Source organism: Oryctolagus cuniculus, chromosome 12 (genome assembly GCF_964237555.1).
Source record: "Oryctolagus cuniculus chromosome 12, mOryCun1.1, whole genome shotgun sequence".
Lineage (NCBI taxonomy): Eukaryota > Metazoa > Chordata > Mammalia > Lagomorpha > Leporidae > Oryctolagus > Oryctolagus cuniculus.
In genome coordinates this window covers 105676195-105696528 of record NC_091443.1, presented here as the reverse complement: position 1 = coordinate 105696528, position 20334 = coordinate 105676195, and the positions used below count along the sequence as shown (strand labels likewise).

At 59.7% G+C, this 20334-nt stretch overlaps 1 protein-coding gene across 3 annotated transcripts in view; it reads right to left on the bottom strand.

Moving 5' to 3' along the window:
* RASGRF1 (Ras protein specific guanine nucleotide releasing factor 1) overlaps nucleotides 1–19273 on the bottom strand; it is a 98979-nt gene extending 79706 nt beyond the window's left edge. The window contains exon 1 of one of the 3 annotated variants that reach the window (XM_051834574.2): nucleotides 19064–19273. Coding sequence is in view for 2 of the 3 variants with exons in the window: in XM_051834572.2 (XP_051690532.2) it covers nucleotides 18235–18510 (276 nt within the window). In the remaining variant the exon portion in view is untranslated. Of the gene's footprint in view, nucleotides 1–18234; nucleotides 18922–19063 lie in introns of those variants that run through there. The other 2 variants (XM_051834572.2, XM_051834573.2) reach the window with 2 other exon arrangements.
* Between the last annotated feature and the right edge of the window lie 1061 nt (nucleotides 19274–20334).

Genomic DNA, 20334 nt, shown 5'->3' with positions numbered 1-20334 from the left:
AGTGTAGGTGGCACCATGCTAGCCGGCAAATGCTTCTGCCAGCTCTGGGGACTTCCAAATGCTCGCGGGAAAAGTGTTTTATGAAAAAAATTTAGGCACGGATTTCCAAACTGTCTCTGCACCCAAATAAACTTATACTTTAATCCCATTTCCATGATGTTTTTCATTTATACTGATTTCTTTCCATTTTATTTGAGACAAAGATCTTCCATCTGCTAACCCTAACCCTGACACTAACCTGAACTCTAACCTTAAGCCTAACCTAAATGCCCACGACAGCCAGCGCTGGGCCAGGCTGAAGCCAGGAGCTGGGAACTCCATCCAGATCTCCCAGGTGGGTGGCAGGGACCCAAGCTCTTGAGCCAGCACCTGCTGCCTCCCGGGGTGGAGTCAGAGCAGGGCCAGGATTCGAGCCACCACTCAGAGGAGACGCGGGCGCCCCAGGTGGCACTCGAACCTTTGTGCCGAACGCCCAGCCTTCCATGAACTTTGTGAAGCCGCCTCATTGTGTCCGCTGTGCAGCCTCAGGGCGGGTGCTTGGTGGCTCCCACCTCGGCTTCTTCGCCTGTAAAACCCCTTCCTTTGATGACACTTGGGGGGATCACAGGTCCAGCATCCAGGTCTTCCATCTGCTGGTTCACTCCCCAAATGGCCACAATGGCCCGGGCTGGGCCAGGCTGCAGCCAGGAACCAGGAAGTTTCTCTGGACTGACTATGTGGGTGCAGCGGCCTAAGCACTTGGGCCGTCCTCTGCTGCTTTCCCAGGTGCACTAGCAGGGAGCTGGATCAGAAGTGGAGCAGCCGGGACTTGAACCAGTGCCCACGTGGGATGCTGGCCCTGCAGGTGGAGGCTTAGCCCACTACGCCACAGCACCAGCTCCTCAGAAATGTGTTGTGACAGGCTTCTTGGTGCTGGAGCACTGTGATCTGTACCTGGGGCCTGGGCTTAGGCAGGAAGGAGGAGCCACTGGGCTGCTTGGGCTCCCCAGAGCCTTGATGGGGGCAGCCCAGCTCCCTGGGACTCGGAGACAGCTGTCCAGGGCCAGGGAGCATTACGTTACGTCCCTGAGGCCCTCGTCTACAGTGGGCTGGGGGCTCCCGGGGGTTCTGGATCAATACTCATCTCAGTGTCCATCCAGGGAGGGGCGGTGACCCTGGGAGGCCGCACAGCCCCGAGACAGCCCCGTAACCTCAGCTGGTGTTGGATCAGAGCTCAAGGGCACCGGGATCATCCCCGAAAATGGCATCACCCCTGCACTCCAGGTTGCCAGGCTGGGCAGGGTAATAGAAGCGGGACTCAAACATGGGGGCCCTCTAGAGCTGCTGGGCTGGGACCGGGACCTCGACTCCGGCGTCCGTAGCACGGCGCTGAGACCAACCAGAGTGACCACGCAGCTTCTGAGTCTGCAGGTCTTGCCTTCACGGTGAGGCCGAGTGCCCACCCCATGCGAATGTTGGAGGACCACTGATGTGAACCTCATCCCGCTCACAGATGGCAGCCGAACAGGCCAGGACCACAGGGTCGCAGCCCTGGCTCTACCAGGCACTGGCCAGCTTTTCAGGAGGGAGTAAGTACTTCCTATGCAGCTTCATTGGGGCGGGAGGCCCGGGTCCTGGACCATGGACGAGGGCTGTGTGGAAAGAACCTGTTATGGCCTTCACAGGGTTGCCTGGGCCAAGTCAGAGCCACGCCCAAGCCTCACCACCCACCCAGCGGCCCACGGAAGCACCCCGGGGCCCAGCTGTCGTTGTATGAACTCTCTGAGGGGCAGAAATGTGACGGAGGCAGGACCCACCAGTGGATCGGTGGATGGCACCTGCGTTTGTTAGCGGAGGAGCAAGGCTGGTGGACCGCCTGTGGCACCCGCCAGCTCTGCAGAGTGGCCTTGAACCCCACTGGGGCCTCTGCAGGGAGTCAGGGCGGGGCTGGAGCCCCCTAGGCTTCAGGTAAGAGATGGAGAACCTGACACGCTGCTCCGCCAGGGGTTCCAAGATGGACCAAGGGACCGACGCTCTGGGGCAGAGGGTTAAGGCCCTGGCCTGCAGCGCCGGCATCCCACATGCACGCCAGTCCCGGCTGCTCATTTCCGATCAAGCTCTCTGCTAATGCACTTGGGAAAGCAGTGGGGGATTTCCTGGGCCCCTGCACCCATGTAGGAGACGCAGAAGAAGCTCCTGGCTCCTGGCTTCGGATCGGCGCAGCACTGGCTGTAGCGGCCACTTGGGGAGTGAACCAACGGAAGGAAGACCTTTCTCTCTGTTTCTCTCTCTCACTGTCTAACTCTGCCTGTCAAAAATAAATAAATAAATAAATAAATAAATAAATAAATAAATAAAAGATGAGCAATGAATGGTTTTACTGCAGTGCATTGAACCGTGGCATTCCCCCTCCTGTCTCAGGATGAGCCTTGGTGCTAGGACCCTATCTAGGTTAGCTGAAGGGCACTGAGTCTCTGGGCATTGGGGAGGGGGCTTGGTGCTGGGCCTCCCCTCGTGCCCTGTCGCAACAGGCTGCACCTCCATGGGGACACAGAACACCAGACAACTGCCCACAGGCAGGTGGTGACCAACTGTCCCAGATTTGAGCCAGCCCCGGATTTGGCCACTCTCTGACGGACAGAGCAGGTGGAAGTGCCAACAGCTGGGCCAGGCCTGCTGCACTGCCTGGAGCTGAGGACCCTGGGTAATCCCGCCTTCCCTCCCAGTCCTGGGATCTGCCCAGTAAGCAGGCACCTGTCTTGGTCGTACACTCCCGGGGCATTCACAGTGAACAACAAAGTCCTCACACCGTTCACCTCTACCCGGAGCGTTTCTCATTCACTAATTCAACCGGCAAGTTCGCAGCCCTCACTATCAGCCAGACGTGGGGCACCTGTGGCAGCAGGGAGACCTGGGACTTTCTCCGAGTCCGCTCTGAGCTCCGGGCTTTTACGGTGAGCTGCCACCCACCGCCCCTCCCCCATCTTCCCAACAAAGCCATTCTCGACTGTACTGTGAGGACTTTCTCACGTCTGCTGCGACGGCCAAGCGTCTCCACTCATCTGGGCGGCACGTGCCGGCGGGGACTGGGGACATGGCAGCCTGGAGCAGCGGTGGACGCAGGCCCCCGGAAGTCAGCTTTCTAGGGCTCCTGGTGATCTCAGACTGATGAGCTGTGTGCACTGAGCTCCAACGGCAAACGTACGGGGACTGACCAGGAAGCAGACCCCGGGAGGCAGCACTGATGGCTCGGTCATTGTATTCCTGCCACCCATGTGGGAGACCTGGATTGAGTTCCCGGCTCGGGGCTGTGGCCTGGGCACGGAGAAGCCAGTGTTTGCCGTCTGGGTAACCGAAGGCATCTGCCATCACCGCACATGTGTGCAGCTGTTTAATGAATGATTCGCACCAAAAGCCGGAGGAGGGAGCACCGGACTTGGTCCTCAGGCACCAGGCACGGGCAGTGGAGCTGGCTGGAAGGCGTGGCAGGGGTGGGGTGGGGGGCTGGTTTTCCATCACAGTGCCCCTGGCTTTTGAAGGACAGCAGGTGGCGCACCGGGCAGACCGGCAGCGAAGCAATCTTTTCACTAACACGCCCCACCACGGAACCCTTTTGTTTCCACCTTGGAGGGTGATCTGTCCGTATTCCACGGGATCTGAGGTCCTGGGGTCCCTTTTGGGGTCGTGGCGTGTGCCAGGGTTTGCACCTGGCAGACTTGCTTCAGGTTCATTACTGCTGTTTCGCCTTGAGGTCTTCAGCACACACTTCCACTTGGGTGGGCGGCCCCCCTCTTCCACACGGTGGGCACATGCAGTGGACGACACCTCCTAGGGCTGGGTAAATCATTGTTCTACGAGTGTTCCATTCAAAGGCTCAGGGGTGGTTTCCCAAGCTCTCGGCTCTTCTGCAGGGTGGACTGATGGGTCTCACCAGCCTCCCACTGGCAGCTTACTGGAAAACACAGCTGCATGTGTGTGTGTTCATGTGTGTGTCTGTGCACACACACCCAGTTCCCTTCTCTCCATCTTCCTCCTGCCCAGCCTCAAGGCTTCGGCCTCTCCCACCTGGACGACTCAACAGCGCCCCCTACTGCTCCTGCCCCTGTAGTTCATCGCACTTTGGGAGGAGCAGGCTTGGCTTGGCAGATGGTCAATCTAACCAGGTGTCACTCCACGGCCCAAGCCAGGCACGGCCACCTTCTCCCCCGTGGGAACCTGGTTCCCTCCTTCCTGCTGGGCCCAGCTGGCTTCAGCCAGTTTGCTCTGCCTGATGTCCCTGTGCAGAGCGGGGCTGGCTATGGTGTGTGCGTGTGCACACGTGTGTGCATGTGTGTACGTGTACAAGTGCATGTGTACACCCTTGCCCAGTGTTCACCGTCTCCTTCCTTCTTCAAATAAAGGGACACTCGTGCCCGGTGTTGTGGCATAGCAGGTAAAGCTGCTGCTGCCACACTAGCATGCCATATGGGCGCTGGTTCGTGTTTCTTAAAGATTTACTTTATTTGTTTGACAGACAGAGTCACTCAGAGAGAGGAGAGGCAGAGAGAGAGAGAGAGAGAGAGAGAGAGAGAGAGAGAGAGAGAGGTCTTCCATCCACTGGTTCACTCACCAGCTGGCCACAATGGCCAGAGCTGAGCCGATCCGAAGCCAGGAGCCAGGAGCTTCTTCCAGGTCTCCCACACGGGTGCAGGTGCCCAAGGACTTGGGCCATCTTCTACTGTTCTCCCAGGCCATAGCAGAGAGCTGGATTGGAAGAGGAGCAGCTGGGACTAGAACCAGTGCCCATATGGGATGCCAGGGTTCAGGCCGGGGCTTTAACCTGCTGCGCCACAGCGCCGGCCCCGCTGCTCCACTTCTGTTCCAGCTCCCTGCTGTTGGCCTGGGAAAAGCAGCGGAAGATGGCTCCAGTGTTTGGGCCCCTGCCACCCATGTGGGAGACCTGGAAGAAGGGCTTGGCCCAGAGCTGGGTGTTGTGGCCATCTGGGGAGTAAACCAGCAGATGGAAGGATAGAAGCTTCCTCTCTGTCTCTCTCCCTCTCTTCTTTAACTCTGCCTTTCAAATAAATAAATGAATCTTAAAAAGATAAGGGGCACTCATCCAGGCCTCTCTCCTATCACGTCTTTCCCCTTCCCACAGTGAGGCTCCCCGGAAGCCACTCTGCCAGCCCTTGTACCTTCTCACCTCTCACAGCTCCCGAACACAGTGCATGCCTGGTGCCGGTCCCTCCAGCCCTGGCTGCACGCCCCCATGCCTGGGGCATTGTGGGAACTTCCCCAGGGGTCCTTGTTCCCAAGTGAGCCCAGTTCAAGGAAGCATTGGCCTCTACTGGCCCTTGGGGCTCCCCCACATCAATGCAGAGAGGACTGACCTACCCTGCACACCTTCCCCACTGCACCTGATGAGGCTGCACACAGGGTCAGGACCCCTCCTGCTGGCCTCATCCTGCCCACGCTGGGCCTCCAAGCTCTCAAGTCTGAGTCTTCCAGGGGCTTGGTTACTGCACCAGGACCTCCGCTATGTCCCCAAGCTGAGCACCTGGCCCAGGCCCATGTCCAGTTTCCTGGTCTCCCATAGGGGCTGAACCTCTGGCCAGCAATCCAGCCCCAGTGTGAGGCCAGAGACTGGGTACCATCCTGCTTCCTTATTTCCTGGCCCATGGTGGGCGGGGAGGAGAGCAGGTGTAACTGCAGCATCCGAGCCTAAAGGTCCTGGGAAAGCCTCTGTGTCTGCCATTTGTGACCGTGCGGTCCTGTTTTGATGGGTACGACCCCATGCCCTTGGAGGCACGTCCATGATGACATGGGCTCTGGCAGCTGTCATGCCTGGCTGGTCCTGCCAGCCCACCCTTTGCTTTCCCACCCCTGCCTCTCTGAGTGTGGGCTGAATGAAGGCGTGAACTTCAGTCTGAAGGCACCTGCCTCTTCTCTTCTGTCAAAATTCCAGTTAGAGGGGCTGGGTTAAGCCACCGCCTGCAATGCTTGCAACCCATATGAATGCCGGTTCAAGTCCCAGCTGCTCCACTTCCAATCCAGCTCCCTGCTGATGTGCCTGGGAAAACAGCAGAAGGTGACCCAAGTGCTTGGGCCCCTGCACCCACATGGGAAACCAGGATAGAGTTCTAGGCTCCTGGCTTCAGTCTGGCCCAGCCCCAGCCATTGTGGTCGTTTGGGGAGTCAGCCAGCAGATGGAGAACTCTCTCTCTCTCTCTCTCTCTCTCTCTCTCTCGATGAGCTATGCACAAAGGCATTTGTTAATTGCAATTCTGTGTGTGAAAGTAAGATTTGAATGGCCCAGATGTCCCATGAGAGGAGCATGGCCAAAAGATCCACAGCCCATCCCTGCCGTGGGACAAAACATGGCAGCCACGAGAAAGAACGCGTGTGGGAAATCATCTGTACAGCACAGTGAGGAAACCAGGGGTGGGACAGCGTCCGTGGTATGCATAGCAATCATGCACACATGCATATATTAACATATATTTGCATATATATGAGTATATGATGTACTTCCAAAAGTTCATGAAAAACAGAACAAAAACATGTTTGGTGCAAAACATTTTGAAATCCATGCATAGCAGGGGTCTTCACAAAGTTCATTGGTGCTGTGGCTAAGACACGGCTGGAAACACCTGCCTCCCGTATCAGTGCCTGGGTTGGAGTCCTGACTCTGCTTCCAAGCCAGCTTCCTGCCAATGAGCACCCTGGGAGACAGCAGGTGATGGCTCGAGAGGTTGGAAGACCTGGATGGAATTCTGGGCCCTGGCTTCCGCCTTGCCTACCCCTGGCTATTGTGGGGATTTGGGGAGTGAACCACAGATGGAAGACTTCTCTCTGTCTCTCAGCTTTTCAAATAAAATGAAAATAAACCAATATTTAAAAAGTTTTGGTGGGTGGGCTTTTAGCCTGGTGGTTAAGGTGCAGATAAGACACCTGCATGTTGAGGGCCGATGTTGTGGCCCAGAGGGTTAAGCTGCTGCTTGCAATGGGGGCATCCCATATCGGAACACGGGTTCAAGTCTCGGCTGCTCTGCTCCCAATCCAGCTCCCTGTTAATGTGCCAGGAAAAGCAGCAGACGATGGCCCAAGTACGTGGGAGATCCGGATGGAGCTCCAGGCTTCTGGGTTCAGCCTGGATCGGCTCCAGAGGTTGCTGCCATTTGGGGAGTGAACCAGCAGATGGAAGACTTCCCAGTCTCTCCCCCTCCCCCCCCCCCGCCCAGAGGAGCATCTGGTTCAACACTTGTCTCTGCTTCTGACTCCAAACGAAGACCCTGGGAGGCAGCAGGTGATGGCTCAAATGATTGGGTTCCAACCACCCATGTGGAAGACCCCAGCTTCAGCCCTGGCCAACACCCAGCCACTGACGACATTTGGGGAGTAAACTAGCAGATAGACATCCTGGGTGTCTCTCTGTCCCTCCCTCCCTGTCTTCCAAATAAATAGATGCACTTTAAAGTTCATGGAAAATGTGTATTATGAAAAAAATTATGCATGAATTAAAACAATTTTTTGCACCAAAGCAGACTTTTCATTCCATCTTCCAGGAACTCGTTGAAGCGGCTGTGTGTAAAATCTCTCCCTGAGAAAGCCCAGGAAAGCGGCACTAAGGACCACGCCTGGGGAGGAAGCTGGGCTGCTGAGGGTGGGGGTGGGAGGTGGCTGTTGCTGTATGCTTCTTGGTCATTTTTGGATCTTGAGCCATGCAAATGTCCTGCCATTCCTACAACTTTAAGTACAGGCAGGCAATGGCTATTTTAGCATGTCCAACTGGCCTATTCCCGGGGCTTCTCCATGCTGCACCCTGTACTGTTGGGTCATCAGGACACTCCCCCTACCCAAGCCTCACCAGCATAGCCTGCCCAGCTTCCCGATAGCCAGCCGGAGCTGCAGATGGCGACAGGCCCCTAGCTTTGATGTGACTGCCCTGGGGGTCACCACCGTCATTCCCCTACTGGTTCCCCTTCTGCAAGGCCCGAGGGCACTGACAGGCACTCTTGCTCCTCTGGCACGAGACAGGGGGTGGCCCACGGCCAGTCTGCTTCCCTTTTTGCCTTGGCTACCAGGGGGCTCTCAGACGTAGTCACCCCTGTCACTCATGTCCACTTGATACCGGATCTCCTGACACTTGGATGCACCTGCAGGTCTGCCAGCAGTGAAGGGAGCCGGAGTGGCGACAGGTGTGGTAAGGGGACAGGGGAGACCCACGGGGACAGGTGAGGGGGTGGCAGAGTGGCAGTGGGCTCAGGACAAGGGTGGATGGGGGACGCCAAGTAAGACACGTTTTCCCACGTGACCTCCCTAATTGTTTGGGTTGGAAGTTGTCTGTGTGTCCCTCCTACGAATCCACTCATCCATTCATTCTTTCTTCTATGCTTCATTCTGAAAGTTTTTTATTTTTTATTTTAGCACTGCAGTGGGATTTTACAACTTGAAAAAAAATCAGAGCTCATCCCCCGCCCCCAAACGGGGAAGATGCTGCTTTGGCTGTGCCCGCTTAGGGTGATCTGGTCTTTACAGTAGACGGCGACCAGGCGGCCTGAATGTCTGTGATCCTAGCGACCCAGAGCTCAAGGTCGGACGTGGACGTTAGCAGCCAGGCACAGGGGTCCGTGGGTATCTGCGGAGAGAGCGTCCCCTGCCAGAGGATGATGCCGTCCCCTCCCCCGCTGTCCCCCGTCTCCACCAGGGAGCCCCACGGCGGCCGCAGGGTCACCTGGTGGCTAAGCTGAGAAGGTGCTTTTCCTAGTGGGTGTCGATACGGCGGGGCACAGGCAACACCTGGGGCTCCAAACCCAGGATGTGGGCAGCCCCGTGGGGTCTGGGGCGTGGTCACAGGTGCACTGGAGCTCTGGATGGTTCTAAAACCATCCAGCACTAGAGCCTTGACTTGAGCCCAGGATCACAGGCAGGGACGAGAGAGAAGGGGCCTCTCCTGCCCCTAGCACGCCCCTAGGACAGGCTTCTGCGTGTGTGTGTGTGCATGTGTGTGTGCGCGCACACACACGAGCGTGCCCGGTTCTGCAGCCACCTCCTGATGGGCCTCCCGCCTCCACCCTGGAGCCACCTCCCTAACTTGAAGGTCACAGTGACCTCCCTCCAGCTCAGAGTTGGGTGGGGGAGGGGAGGAGTGTGAGGGGGTGGGGGCCGGCTTCCCCACACCAGGCCTGGGGAAGGCACGACGGTGACCCAAATGACCCGGAAGTGCTTTGGCCACCTCTCTGGACCCCCAGAGCCCCCGTCCCTTCGGGCTCTCCTGGGGGTCAGCGGAGCTCACACGGTGTGGTCACCGTCCCCATCACTGGACCGGGGGCCTGGCTCCTGGGCTCTGTGTGGCTGATGCGGGCAGCGGAGTGTGAGTAATCTCAGGCTGACATTTCAGCCTCAGCAATCTTCCTCCTTGTTAGTGCCGGGGACGCCCAGTGGCCAAAACGCCTCTGTGGCGCTTGGCCAAGGGTGCCAGAGTCCCCGGGCTTCAGGCAAGCAGGCAGGCCTGGCCGGGCTCCTGCCCTGTTGGAGCTGCGTTCTCCGCCGGCTCCGTGAACCCATCGCCGCGGCTCCTCCACCTTCCTCACCCCGACTCCGTGCACACGCACGCCATGACGAGCTTGGCACCCGGGAGAGGTGATCCGACCGCCGAGCGGTCCGCAGGACCGGTGCCCAGGGCCCGCAGGGGTCAGCAGCGCGGCTCACCCAGGACTGCGGGGGCGCAGGTACAGAGCTAAGCTTCCTCCTCCTCCAGGGGCTGCACTCGGAGTGGCTCCCTCTAAAGGGCACCCGCCCCTTCCCTGGCCCCAGCTACGGTGGGTGACAGCGGAGGCCTGAGTCGGCACCAGCAGGGGGCAGCACCCTCCTGCCAAGTCGCACCCAGGAGCCTCCGCGGTCAGAGGTCACTGCAGCGTTTGGCAGGTGCCGGGGCTCGGAAGCCTGCACAATTCTGGATGGGAGGCGAAGGCGGCCTGGGCCGGTGCAGGAGAGGAAGAGAGGGACGGAGAGGGCCAACTGGTGCATGATGGGAGGGGGGACCCACAGGGCTGGGTGGGGGCAAAGGAGGCCCCTAGCAGTAATCGGCTTCCTTTCCCGGGGGCAGCCTTGCCCGGATATTCCCTGGAAGCTGATGTTTTCATCTGATGTGCAGATCCAGGGTCGGAGCCCAGCGAGGACCAGGGTGACGGACAGGGGCCACTGCTCCATCGAGGTGCCGCCTGGTCACCCTGATGACCACGACTGTGCCGTGCTGGGACTTCCAGTTTGATACGGAGATGGGGAAACTGAGGCTTAGAGGGCGTGAAGGCCTCCCTGAGCTAGGAGGTGGCAGGAAATCTGGCCGGAGGGAGGGAGGCCGGAGGCTGGGGTGGAGGCTGTGTGGTCCTCTCTCCTGGGGGGACCAGGAGTTGGGGTGTCCAAGGCTCCCAGCTGCTCCCAGCACAACAGTGGCCCTCATGGAAGTTGGGGTACTGCCAGTGTTCCAGGCACCTGTGAAAACACGGGGAACCGAGTTCTCCACTTGGCTGCCTGCACACAGGCACCAGCTCTGGCTCCCATGCACGCCAGGGACACTGGGCTGGGCACGGGTATGTTTTCCCTCCAGGCTCATGGGATTTGGCTGCAAGGTTCTCACCCAGCAGAAGCCAAAGCCACCCACAGCGAGGTCACCAGGGCGTTGGTGGCACATTTCCACTCGCTGTCCATTCTCCTGTTCCCTTCCACTTGTCTTTGCAGAGAAAGGCAAGAACCAGTTGCAGAGAGACAGAGTGCTTCCTTCCTCTGGTTCACTCCCTAAATGCCCACAACAACTGAGGCTGGGCCAGGCTCAAACTGGGACCCAGGAACTCCATCCGGGTCTCCCACATGGGTGGCAGGGACCCAAGGACTTGAGCCCAGGGTGGGCAAAGGCAGGAAGCTGGAGTCAGGAGCCAGACTCAAGCCCAAGCTCTCCAGTGTGGGATGTGACGCCTTCGCCAGCATCCTAAACCACTAGGCGCCCAGCCCGCCCCCAGCCTGTCTTCATGCTGTGTCTGTGGTTGGAGCCAAGGCTCCAGAACTGGGCAGGCCAGGCTCCCATAGCAGCTTTTCCACATCTTTCGCTGCAGCTTTGAACAAGGTACTGGGCATTTCTGGGCCTCAGCTTGTCACCGTGAAAACGGATGAGCAGTGCTAACCTCACCAGGCTGCTGGAATACTTAAGGGAAGTGCTGGGTGTAAAACACGCATGTTGGTGCCGGGCACATAGTAGGTGCTCAGTACACAGCTTTTATTCTTATTCAGTATTTTTGGTCTCCTGTTTTGAAATACCCTACTGCAAGATTATATAGGTTAAATCTGCATTCGTACCAGCTTAGTAAAAAGTTTGGTGAAGGGTCTGGGTAATGTGGCACAGCAGGTTAAGCTGCCATCTGCAACGCTGCCATCCCATATGGGCACCGGTTCAAGGCCCAGCCGCCCTGTTTCCACTCTGGCTCTCTGCTAACGCGCTTGAAAAAGCAGTGGAGGATGGCCCAAGTACCTGGGCCCTTGTGCCCATGTGCCCATGTGCCCATGTGGGAGACCTGGGGAAAACTCTTGGCTCCTGGCTTTGGACCAGCCCAGCTCTGGCTGTTGTGGGGATTTGGGGAGTGAACCAGTGGATGGAAGACCTCTTTCTCTCCCTCTCTTTCCCTCTCTCTGTAATAATAGCTTTCAAATAAATTGACTAATTTAAAAAAATTATTTGTTTATTTGAAAGGCAGAGTTACAGAGAGAGAGAGAGAGAGAGAGAGAGATGTCGATCTTCTATCTCCTGGTTCACTCCCCGAATGGCCACCGTGGGAATGGGGGCTGGGCCAGGCAGAAGCCAGGAGCCAGAAGCTTCATCCGGGTCTCCTACGAGGATGCAAGGACCTAGGTACTTGGGCCGTCTTCTGCTGCTTTCCCAGGCTATTAGCAGGGAGCTGGATAGGAAGAGGAGCAGCTGGGATGCGAGTCGGTGCCCATACGGGACACTTGTGTCACTGGTTGCTGCACCACAACACTGGCCCCTTCACCAACTTTTTGAAAACCCCTCGTATATAAAAGTTAAACTGGGCAGCGGCTCCCAGGGCTCCTTGGAAGGAGGCAAGAAGGTGTAGGTGAGGGGCCGACCCAACGGCGTCTCCACAGGGACAGGTGGCTGAGACAGCTCAGACTTGCTCTGCCCTGGAGCTCTGGCCAAGCCTCTGGGCTCCTGTCCTCCCTCCTTGAAGCTGCAGTGACCTCCCCTGCCTGGCAGGGTTGAGAAAGTGGAATCCAAGTGTGGCCATGCCAAGTTCACTTCCCACCCTCCACCAGCCGCCCCTGGAGAAGAGAAGGGAGAGGCTGGTGGGTGAAGCCAGGCTGTGACCCCGAGGGATGAAAGGAGGCCCCGTCCAGTGGCACAGTCCTCTGCCGTGCACCTGCCCTCGGTACCTCAACCTCAACCTCATCGTCACCTCCGCCCCACCCGCCTCCCCGTGGACCGCACATTTCATCCCGTGCTCACCTCTGCTACATCCAGTGGGGTGGCGGGTAAAATAATCTTTTGTTTATTTATTTGGCTAGTAGGTAGAGAGTGTAAGAGGCCTCTTCTCTGCTGCTTCACTCCCCAGAGGCCTGCGACGGCCAGCACTGGGTCAGGACCTAAGCCAGCTAGCCAGGAGCTCCGTCCAGGTCTCCCGCCTGCATGGCAAGCACCCAGGTACTCGAGTCACCACCTGCTGCCTCCCAGGGTCTGCATGAGCAGGCAGCTGGAATCGGGAGCCAGAGCTGGGCATTGCATCCAGGCACTGTGGCCTGGGATGTCTAACCAATGTCAACTTCTAGGCCAACGCCTGCCCCAGCTGAGTCTGTCTCGTTGAAGTCTTTATTATAAGGGAATTCCACACCACCCAGACTCTGAGTTAGAATAGCCCACAAGTACACGGAGTGACCACGGACTGCGGACAGCACTGGAGTGCTATAAAAGAGGGAAGCTGGGGCCACGGACAGGGCGAAGACCTGCGGGAGCGGCTGGCCTTCAAAGGGTATGGAGGTGGGCGATTATTCCAGGCAGATGCACCGGCTTCGGCCAAGGCCTTGACCCAGGGCAGAGGGATGGGAATGGAGGTTCAGGCCGGGGTGAGGAAGCAGGTGATGGAGTGAGTGGGGCCAGAGCCTGGACCTCCAGGGCCTCAGATCTTGGCTGGGAGTTTGAAATTTTTTTTTTCTTCTTTTTCTAAAGGCCAGGAGAGCCACTGTTGCTTTCATGATGTGATTTGCATTTTAAAAGATCATTCTGGTCGCCTGCTGCCTGCAGGGGGATCTGGGGGAGGGGAATGACAGGACCTGGGAGCACCTGGGCCAAAGAAGGGCGGAAGTGTGTGTGTGAGTGTGTGTGTATGTGTGTGAGTGTATGTGTGTGTGAGTGTATGCGTGTGTGTGTATGTGAGTGTGTGAGTGTATGTGTGTGTGTATTTGTGAGTGTGTGTGTATGTGAGTGTATGTGTGTGAGTGTGTGTGTGTGAGTGTGTGAGTGTATGTGTGTTTGTGAGTGTGTGAGTGTGTAAGTGTGTGTATGTGAGTGTATGTGTGTGAGTGTATGTGTGAGTGTGAGTGTATGTGTGAGTGTGAGTGTATGCGTGTGTGTGTATGTGAGTGTGTGTATGTGTGTGAGTGTATGTGTGAGTGTGTGAGTGTATGTGTGTATGTGTGTGTGAGTGTGTGTGTGTGTTGGGGGTGGAGAGTCTGAGAGTCTTCAGGATGGAGGATCAGCTCGGGCCAGACTGGAGGAGAGCGCGTCCCTCCTCTGGGAGCGGTTTGGAGAACAGGGACTAAGTTCTCTTCCATCTGCAGAACCCGACACAGGCCTGGCTCTGAGAGCCGGAGCATCTACTGTGTGAACACACAATGCGCACTCTGTTCCGGGCCTCCTCAACCTCTCGCCAGCTGGAGGAGCATTTGGGGAGAGAAGCAGCACCCCACGCGGTTAATCCTGGGCGCCACACCTGCCGCGGGCACCTGGCTGGCTTGCCCTGCACGGTCTGAGCTGGCCCCGCATCTAAGCCGTGCTGCTCCGACAGCGGCTTTTGTGGGGGGCACCGCTCTCTGCCGGGCTGAGAGCCCCTGCAAGAGCCGGGTCCCTGGGCCGTGTGCTCCGTGGACACCGTGGCCCAGCAGCATGGCGAGACAGCCAGAGAAGCAGTTTTGTTTCTGCGAGTGCCTGGCTGGTGGCCACTGCTGAGACCCTCCTCTCATCTGTCAAATGGGTACACTCCAGCCTCAGGGCTGCTGGTGGTCTCAACTCGCCAGCCAGAGCGGTCACGTGTCTGTCCTGTGAGGCCGGGGAGTGGACCTTTGTCTGGCCTTCAGGGAAGGGTAACAATGGGGTGGACAACAGGAACAACGAGGCCCCAAGCATCCGGGCCTCCTGCCCACACCAGGCCCCGATACTCTGGCCGCAGAGATCTGTGTCTCTCCTGTCTTTAGTGACCCAGGAAGATGCCGGAGGTCCACACTGTGACCTCTCCGAGCTGGGAGGGGTGAGGGAGAGCTGGGGTGGGTTTGATCAGGCCCCCTGACTGCAAAGCTGGGCTGGAAGCCTTATGCCAGGGAACTTGGAACAGCCAGCAAGGGGGGACTTCATGCCCAAGCAGGGGCTGGGACACCAAGGCCAACCTGTAGGGAAGCTGGACCCCAAGTTCAAGTGCATGGCCATCGGGCCTCCAGGGAGTGTGCAACAGCATCAGGGCCAGGGGAAGCCAGGAATAAGCAAGCAGGGTCCCAGGCCAGGGGGTTTGCGAGGCATGGCTGTGCCAGTCCGACGGCGGGAGGCCTCGGCAGCTCAGCCTGGAGCCCCTGGGTGCTGTAGCCACAGCAGCAGCAGGCAGGGTCCTCTGGAGGTGGCCAGGAGAGGCTGCACCATGGTAGGATGGGTCTGGCGCTCGGTGCCCCAGTGCCCTGAACGTCCCACTCTCCACGTCTTTCCATTGCCTGGTGCCTACTCTTGTCTGGCTCTTGCTTCCCCAGGCTGCAGGGCCTGTGGGGGTCAGCTTCTTCAACCCAGCACACAGCCCAGACAGCTCTCAGCACGGGCAACGTGCAGTTCGCACCTGCTACACCAAGTCCAGCTCCACAAGCATTTTCTGTGCCTCGACTATGTGCTACGTCCCTGACACTGTCCCTGCCACTGGGGGCGGGGGGAGGTTCCCAGGCAGGATCTGGCTTCTGTGCCTTCAGGAACCATCCCCAGCCATTCCAGGAGGAAGCTGCCTGCTTGGACCTGGGTAAAAATGACATCTTGGGGGCTGGCGCTGTGGTGCAGCAGGTTAAGCGGCTGCTTTCGATGCCGGTATCTCATGTCAGAACAAAGGTTCAAGTCCTGGCTGCTCTGCCTCTGACCCAGCTCCCTGCTGATGCGCCTGGGAAAGCAGCGGAGGATGGGCCAAGTCCTTGGGCCCCTGCATCCAAGTGGGAGACCTGGAAGAAGCTCCTGGCTCCTGGATGAGCCCTGGCCATTGCAGCCATTGAGGGAGTTAATGAGTGAATGGAAGAGACATCTCTTTCTCCTCCTTTTACTAACTAAATAAATCCTTTTAAAAATGACATCCTGGGGCTGGTGCTGTGGCATAGCGGGTTAAGCTTCTGCCTTCATTGTCGGCTTCTTATATGTGCTCTGGTTTGACACCTGACTGCTCCACTTCCGATCCAGCTACCTGCTAATGACCCGAGGGAGCAGCAGAAGACGGCCCAAGTGCTTGGGTCCCTGGGAGAAGCTCCTGGCTTTGGCCTGGTCCAGCCTTGATCATTGTGGCCATTTAGGGAGTGAACCAGTGGATGGAAGACCTCTCTCTCTCTCTCTCTCTTCCTCCTCCTCCTCTCTCTGTAACTCTTTCAAGTAAATAAAAAAAAATCTTAAAAAATAAAGACATCTTGCTAAAAGCAAGCCTTCCCCATACACTCACAAATTCCCCCAAACCGGCAGCTTCTTTGAGGCCCTCTGCCACTCACATGCCCTGTGGGCCCATACATGGTACCAGAAGGGCCTGGCTCCAGGCCGCTCATGCCAGCTCACCAAGAGACAGGGTTAGGGTCAGCCATCCATTTTGCTCCAATGTTTGGAAAAGAGTTGGTTTTTTTTTTTTTTTCAACACACATACAGGCCAAAAGGGCAGAATCCGCTTCCCCACGAGCCACAGGTGCTCTAGAGGTAAAGGGAACGCCCACACCAGGGCAGGAGGCGATCTCCAGTCCCGGGCCGGGCTGCCCTTGGGAAGAGGCTTGAGGTCCCGGCGCTAGCGTTGCGGGGACCCAGCTCTGATCATACGTGCGTTTTGTCCACTGGTTCTGACCCCCACCCCCACGATTCAGTTCCTGAGCTCAGACACTGGGTGAGCTCTAGTCTGCTCGTGCCGCTGCCTTGCCCTGGTGCTGGACTCCTGCCTTTCCCGCCCCGCCCCTCAGTTTCCCTCTCTGTGAAATGGGAGGAAGCCTCAACACCCAGTGACCTGAACAATCCTGCCTGGGTGAGTGTCATTCAGAAACCAACTACGATCCATCTGCACCCAACTGAAACGCACGGCAAGCATATGGTCACGTCCCCTCCTGGTCTCAAAACCACAGCAAGGTCAGGGGCAGCAGCTCTGTGCTGACGATTTCAAAGCGGAGGCACCGAGAAGTTTGCAAGTTAACCGAGGTCACACAGCAAGCCAGAGAGCAGAGATTCTGCCCCAGGGCACTGCTAACACACCTGCCCCAGCCTCCTTCCTCCCGCCCAGAGGTGGTTCTCAGCCTCTGGGGTAGGGGCTGAGGGGTGGAGGGGCTTCTGGCTGGTCTAACGGGCTGTAGGCCACTGGTCCGGACACGTGGACTTTGGCTGGAGAGGCGCAAGTTGTTAGGGCTGAGGGCACTGTTGCCAGCCATGCCTGGGCCACAGGCTCTATCTGGGCTTCAAGGTGAGGAGCCACCTGCTCTTGGATGCACCTGCCCCCTGGCTTGTTCTCCCCAGGGACCCACCCACCCCCAAACACTTCTGTCCACGACTTCCGGCCCCCCTGACACCACCTCCCCACGCCCGGGGGCTGAGGGCAAGGCAGGAAGAGCCTGGGCTTAGACTCCTGCCCTGGTGTCGGGTACCAGGCGCCCAGCGATGCTTTTATGTCCATCAGTTCAACCCTGCCGCTCCGCACCCGCAGCAATGGCTTTCCATGTCCCGGGCTTCCTCTCAGAACCTGGTGTGGCCCTGGGAAAGTGCCTCTCTCTCTGCTTCCCTCTCTTCCTGGGCTCCAGCGTCCCCCACTCTCGGCAGCCCCCAGCAGGCTGGGGCCCTTGGATGTCAGGTGTCTCCCTGCACTGGCATTTACTTTGCCTTCCCAGAGCAGGGGCCCGCACTGGATACTTCTGGACAGCGCCCCAGGCTTGCGGCTCTCGGTCTCGCGGTCTCGGTTCCCCCTCGGCGGCGGCGGCAGGTGCCCCTCCTCCCCCACTCCAAGGGCGCGCCCCAGCCCGGCCCCGCGCAGACCCTTTAGCAGTGTAGCTCCGGAAACGCGCGCGCAGCGCTGGAGCCGCGACTGCGGCGGCGGCGGCGCAGGGGCGGGGAAGGAGAGAGGCGCCCACCTGCCCTGCCACCTCCGCAGCGGCCCTGGCCCCAGCCCTGCGCGTCACCGCGCTCCTTGGGACCCCTCCGGGTTTGTTGCTCCGGCTCCGGGCGGGCTGGGAGCCCAGGGCCACTCGATGGCACGGCACCGACCCCTGCGGCCCCGCAAGACCCCGACTCCGCCGAGCTAGCGCTGGCTGCTCTTTGGCTCCAGCCGCGGGCAGGCAGGGGCCGCGGCGCCAGGACGCCCCCGTCTCACCGTCCGCTTGCCCGGGCGCGGAGAACCACACCGTCCGGGTCCAGGGCAGGCGGTCGGGGGCCATCGGGACTGGAGGGGGTGAGGGTGGGGGTTGGGAGCCTCATTTTTGGCTGGACGTGGGTCCAGACTCAACGCCTCTACTGGTGCTTCGCGCCCCGTCGGCATCAGCATCTCCCGGTCTCGGCCCCTCTTGTCCCCGCCTCCCCCGGGGCTCTCGGGGACGAAGGGCAGCCGCAGCCAGCGCCTACTCCCCGCCCGCGGTCCCTGCCCCCGCTGCCCGCCGCAGGGTCACCTGCGCGGCTTGGGCCGACCCTCCCTCCCCGTCCGGGGCGCCGGAAGCGCAGGGGCGCAAAGTTCGGGTGCCATCGGGCCGACCGCAGGCCCCCAGCCCCGAGACTCCGGGCGCGGGGAGGTCAGAACGCGGCGCTCGCCTCACCTGTTTCTCCAGCGGCTCCTTGGCCGACAGCGTCGGCTTGGGGGAGGGCGCGCGGTCGCAGACGCAGCCCTCCAGCAGGTAGAGCCCGGAGGGCCGCGAGCTCGAGTCGCTCTCGAAGTAGAAGAGCAGATTCTGCAGGAGCGCGAACCACTTGGTTTGCCATTTTGTGTTGTCCGAACTCCGCTTGCTCAGGTACCCTTTGCGAGTGCCGTCCTTGCGCGCCAGCAGCCCCAGGGACGCGACGTGGCCATCGTTCAGCCGGATCCCCTTCTGCATGGTGCTCGGAGGCCAGCGAGACCCCAGCGCTTACATCTCCGCGCGGCACCCAGCAGCCCCCCGTCCGTGCGCGCCGCGCGCTGCCTCTCTCTGGCGCTCGCTCGCTCGCTCGCTCCCTCCCTCTCTCTCTCTCTCCCTTCCCCCTCCCAAATATCTACACTCCAGGGTCCAGCGCCGAGCCGAGACTCCTGGAATCCAGAGCTACCCTTCCCCGCTCTACTCTGCAGAGCCTTGAGGCCGGGGAGACGCCACCCGACCCTCCCCAGGCGCGGGGCCAATTGATGGACCGGCGATCTGCGCGCTGGCGAGGGGCAGGCGGAGTCATGTGACGCCGATCCCTCGAAGAGCCCGTTCCAGCAGCGCGGACAGGGACACGCACGCAGCCCCGCCGAGGCGCAGAGCGGCGCGCAGGCTGCGCCTGGGCGCTCCCCACCCCCGCGCACACGCACACGCGCGCGCACACACACACACACATACACCTGCCCTCCCGCCGCGGGCCTCCCCTTCCCCCCTGCGGATGTTCAAAACCAAATCAGATCAATTTTCGCTTCACCTGGTGGAACCCTGGAGCTTCCCGGCTCCGGGAGTTTGCGTCTTTGAGCCCCACGGCCGCGCACTGAAGACCCGGGCTTAAGTGCCGGTTGCCCCTTTCTCCTCCGGCGGCTCTCCTCACCCCCACCCAGCCCCGTTACTTTTATTTTTCTCATCCGAGGCGGGTGGAGATCCGAAAGACCTCCTGTCCCAGTCTTTGCACGGGCGGCACATTCATGTCAGCGCCCAGCCCCGCGACCCGAGCGCAATACTGGGGGCAGAGTTGGGGGGGAGGGGCTGGCTAGCGTCTGCTTTATTTTATTTTGAGCGTTGCCATAATTCCCGGCGCCACCCCCTGCGCCCTGCGGTCTGGCTGGCGAGCCGCGGCTGGGTTTTCTGCAAACAGCCCCCAAAGCCTGCAGGCGGGCTTCAAACGCGGGCGCCGGGGGCCATGGGAACCTTCAAATAGCTGCGCTGGCGCAATGATACCTTAATGATAGATTTTCCGTTCTTATTTTTAGCTCCCATTCGCCTACACAGTTACACGGCATTTATCCGAGAACGTCACAGCGCCCGCATGCTGCACCGGGAGGGCGCGCAGGCTGCCCGGCGAGCCCCGCGCGGGAGCGGGGAGCGCGCACCGGCGTCTGCCGCAGAGGGCAGCGGCCTCGCTCGGCCGGGGAGCTGCGCCTGGCCCTGCCGCCTTGCCACCCACAGGAGCGCCCGCGCGGCTCGCGCAGGAGGAGGAAGGATTCGGCCTTCGCGCGCGGAACCTGCGGCGCCTCTTCCCTGGCACGCGCGCGCGCACACACACACACAGGCGCGCGTACACACACGCACGCACACACGCAGGCCTGGAGTGCCCGGGAAGGGGCGTGGGGGGTCAGGGCCCCGGGCCGGATACAGGAGGGATCCGCCGAGAGCTGCGCTGTGGGAGACGACTGGTCCTAGGCGCAGCGGCTGAGGCCTGTGTCCTCGGGTGCGGAGCGCTCCGGGGAAGACCCGGCCCTGGTCCCCTGTGCCGGTCCGCCCAGGGGTTCAGACAGGGACTCTCTGTAAGGACTTGGTGAAGAAGAAAAGAAAGAAGGCGGGGGCTAAGGCTCTTCTTGATTTTCCTACGAGGCAGCCCATGCTGTGGCTCCATTGCGCACTGGAGGAAGCGGAGGCAGGGAGAGGTCCAGGGGTGACTCGTGCTGGGGTCGCCCAGCTAGGAGGTGGCAGCTGTGGGATCTGGACGGGGCCGAGTGTGTGGGCTCTGGGTTGCAGGGACTGGGATGCTGTGCTAAGATGGGC